We start from the raw sequence: 2461 nt of genomic DNA, 5'->3' as shown, positions 1-2461 counted from the left end.
TCCAAAGGCCTCTAAAAACACAGATTACAAAAGGCTTCAACCCAGGATTGAAGACCTGAAAGGGATTTCTTCCTGGCTCTATGTGCTAACAGGGATATTTCTGCTTTGAACTTGAACCTGCATCTATAGAGGATTGGTGAAATTCTGTTGAAAATAAAGTTGTTAGTAATCCAGATTGCCCAACTGATCAACATGATAATTTCCATGGCAAATGGTAGCTGAATTATCTGCCTTAGGTCTGCAATTATGTTCTAAATATCCATTTTTTTGAGGAGGCCGTTCTGTTAATGAATTTGTGAAGGTGTTTGATCAGTAGACAACCATTTTGCACCCTCGGGTTCGGGACAGCTAGCCCTCCTTGGCTCTTTGGCTTACAAACAAGATACCAGGCAGCAAGAGGTGGATTTTTCTTTGGGAGATCCTCATGCCTCCATAAGCAATGCCTCATGTACTTATCCAGCTCATCAATAACCCATTGGTAGTTTTTAGGGACCTGAGATGAAATATAAGTAGAGATGAAAGCACAGAGTTCACAACTTGAAGTTTACTTCCATAGCTTAGATGGTGAGCACAACTAAGGAGGCATAGAGAACTCCTTCCTGGGTTTGGTGGTGCTCAAGGAGAGGCCAAGGTAAGTGAATGGCAAGGACCCTGTCACCAGATATAGTGATGGGAATGGTATTGGACTTGGCATACGTAACTCAGTCTAGTTGCCAAAGCAAATTTTCTAGGACAAAAATTCCTAAGGAATTCTAGTTCCATAAACTCTTTCTTAGTTTCCTGGAAGCAAATAATGGAGTGAAAAAAAAGGAGCAACCAGATTCCTAACTTTTATTGTAAATATGCACCCATTTATCACTGGAATTTTTACCTCTAATGTTCCAATCTAAGATATTCCAATGCTATTTATTTAGCCATGGGGGAAAAGGAGGAGGCACTAAACCACCCAAACCGTACGCTGGGGATCAGGAAAAACAGTGCTGGATCAATAAAGTGCAGGCTTGAGAGAGACCAGGCCGGCTCAATGATGGCAGGTAAGGAAAAAAGCAACACAAATGGAAGCCAGGCCATGAGAGACTTCTTAATGCCACTTATTATATAACTGGGGAATCCAAGGCAAAGATAAAGGCCATACACCAAAAACAAGATTTGCTAGAGAACTGTTACAGCATAATCTGCACTTGATCATGAGCCCGCAACTCTGCATACCCAAACTCGCCCTGCACTTCATTACTTTTTGTACATCTTCTAAGCTGGTTCAACAACAGCTTTTTAGGAGGCCTTCTTCTTCTTGCTAGTTTGTGAAGCAGACCACAAGACCATCACTCTTAGTAACACGCTCACTAGAATGCGCTCCTATGTTTTATGAGATTGCGCACGAATTCTTTGAAGGAGTGTAGAGTCCCAAGAGATCCATTCTTGTACCAGGCTACGTACTCTATTCCAGAACTCCAGACGTTTCTTTTTGCGATATCTATTCTGTATGCCAAATTAGCACCGGCAAAAAGGTTCGACTTACAATTGGCAAAGTCAATGTCAACTATAGCTTTAACTTTTCCAGATTTTAAATCATCCAAAAGTACCAAGTATCAGGTGCTCGGCCTCAATCAGCAGCTGGATGATCCAGACCGCACGCTACTCGCTGCGACCACGTGAGACCAGAGCACATCAGTATGGCACACATACCAGGATGTAGAGCAGAGAGGCGCAGACTACGGTCCGGTAACGGCCGAGCCAGGAATCGGCGACGGCGGCCACGCCGAGCAGCGGCAGCAGGAGCGCGACGCCGTTCCAGGCGTTGATGGTCGCGGCGGCCGACGCCGTGGACTGCCCTAGCGGTCCGGTGAGGTAGGCGATGAGGTTCCCTGAGATGCCGGTGTAGGCGAACCGCTCCGAGATCTCCACGCCTGCGATACCGACGGCAAGCGGGTCAAAGAGGATCGAGGCTGGGAGGGCATGGCTGATTGATTGCCTTGCTGGTGCTTCGCGGTACCGATGATGAAGAACGCGGCGGGCCACCGGCCGGAGGTGAGGCGGGAGACTGGGCGGCCGAGGTGGTCCACGGCGGCTGCCGGCTGGGGCAGCAGGGGATCCGCCGTGGCGTCCATGGACGTCCACCTGTTCCCCTCCTCTCCACTGGCCGAGGTCGTCCGGTTGCTTTGATGGATAATATCTTTCCCTAAATTTCCATACAGCAGAAAGAACTAAGTGACACTTTTTTTTGAATTGTTTTAATTGCTTACCACATGTCTCACATGAACTAAGTGACACTTTTTTAAAAAAAGATCTGATTTTTTTTGAAAAAACTTTCGATCTTCATCAATTGCCAACGTAGTACAAAGAACATTAGGAGTAAAATTTACATCCAGGTCCGTAGACCACCTAGCGACGGCTACAATCACTGGAGCGAGCTGAAGCTGCGCCACCGTCATCACCCATCCCTCGTCGGAGCCGGGCAAAC

At 47.0% G+C, this 2461-nt stretch overlaps 1 protein-coding gene across 2 annotated transcripts in view; it reads right to left on the bottom strand.

Moving 5' to 3' along the window:
* Nucleotides 1–2171, bottom strand: part of LOC123062749 (protein NRT1/ PTR FAMILY 5.10) — a 4876-nt gene extending 2705 nt beyond the window's left edge. For both annotated transcript variants that reach the window (XM_044486398.1, XM_044486399.1), the window contains exons 1-2: nt 1994–2171; nt 1687–1907 (exon numbers count right to left, since the gene is read on the bottom strand). In XM_044486398.1, coding sequence (XP_044342333.1) covers nt 1687–1907; nt 1994–2108 — 336 coding nt within the window. In that variant the 5' untranslated portion in view covers nt 2109–2171. The remainder of the gene's footprint in view (nt 1–1686; nt 1908–1993) is intronic.
* Nucleotides 2172–2461: the final 290 nt, after the last annotated feature.

This window comes from Triticum aestivum, chromosome 3A (genome assembly GCF_018294505.1).
Source record: "Triticum aestivum cultivar Chinese Spring chromosome 3A, IWGSC CS RefSeq v2.1, whole genome shotgun sequence".
Lineage (NCBI taxonomy): Eukaryota > Viridiplantae > Streptophyta > Magnoliopsida > Poales > Poaceae > Triticum > Triticum aestivum.
This window is presented reverse-complemented; position numbering and strand designations above follow the sequence as displayed.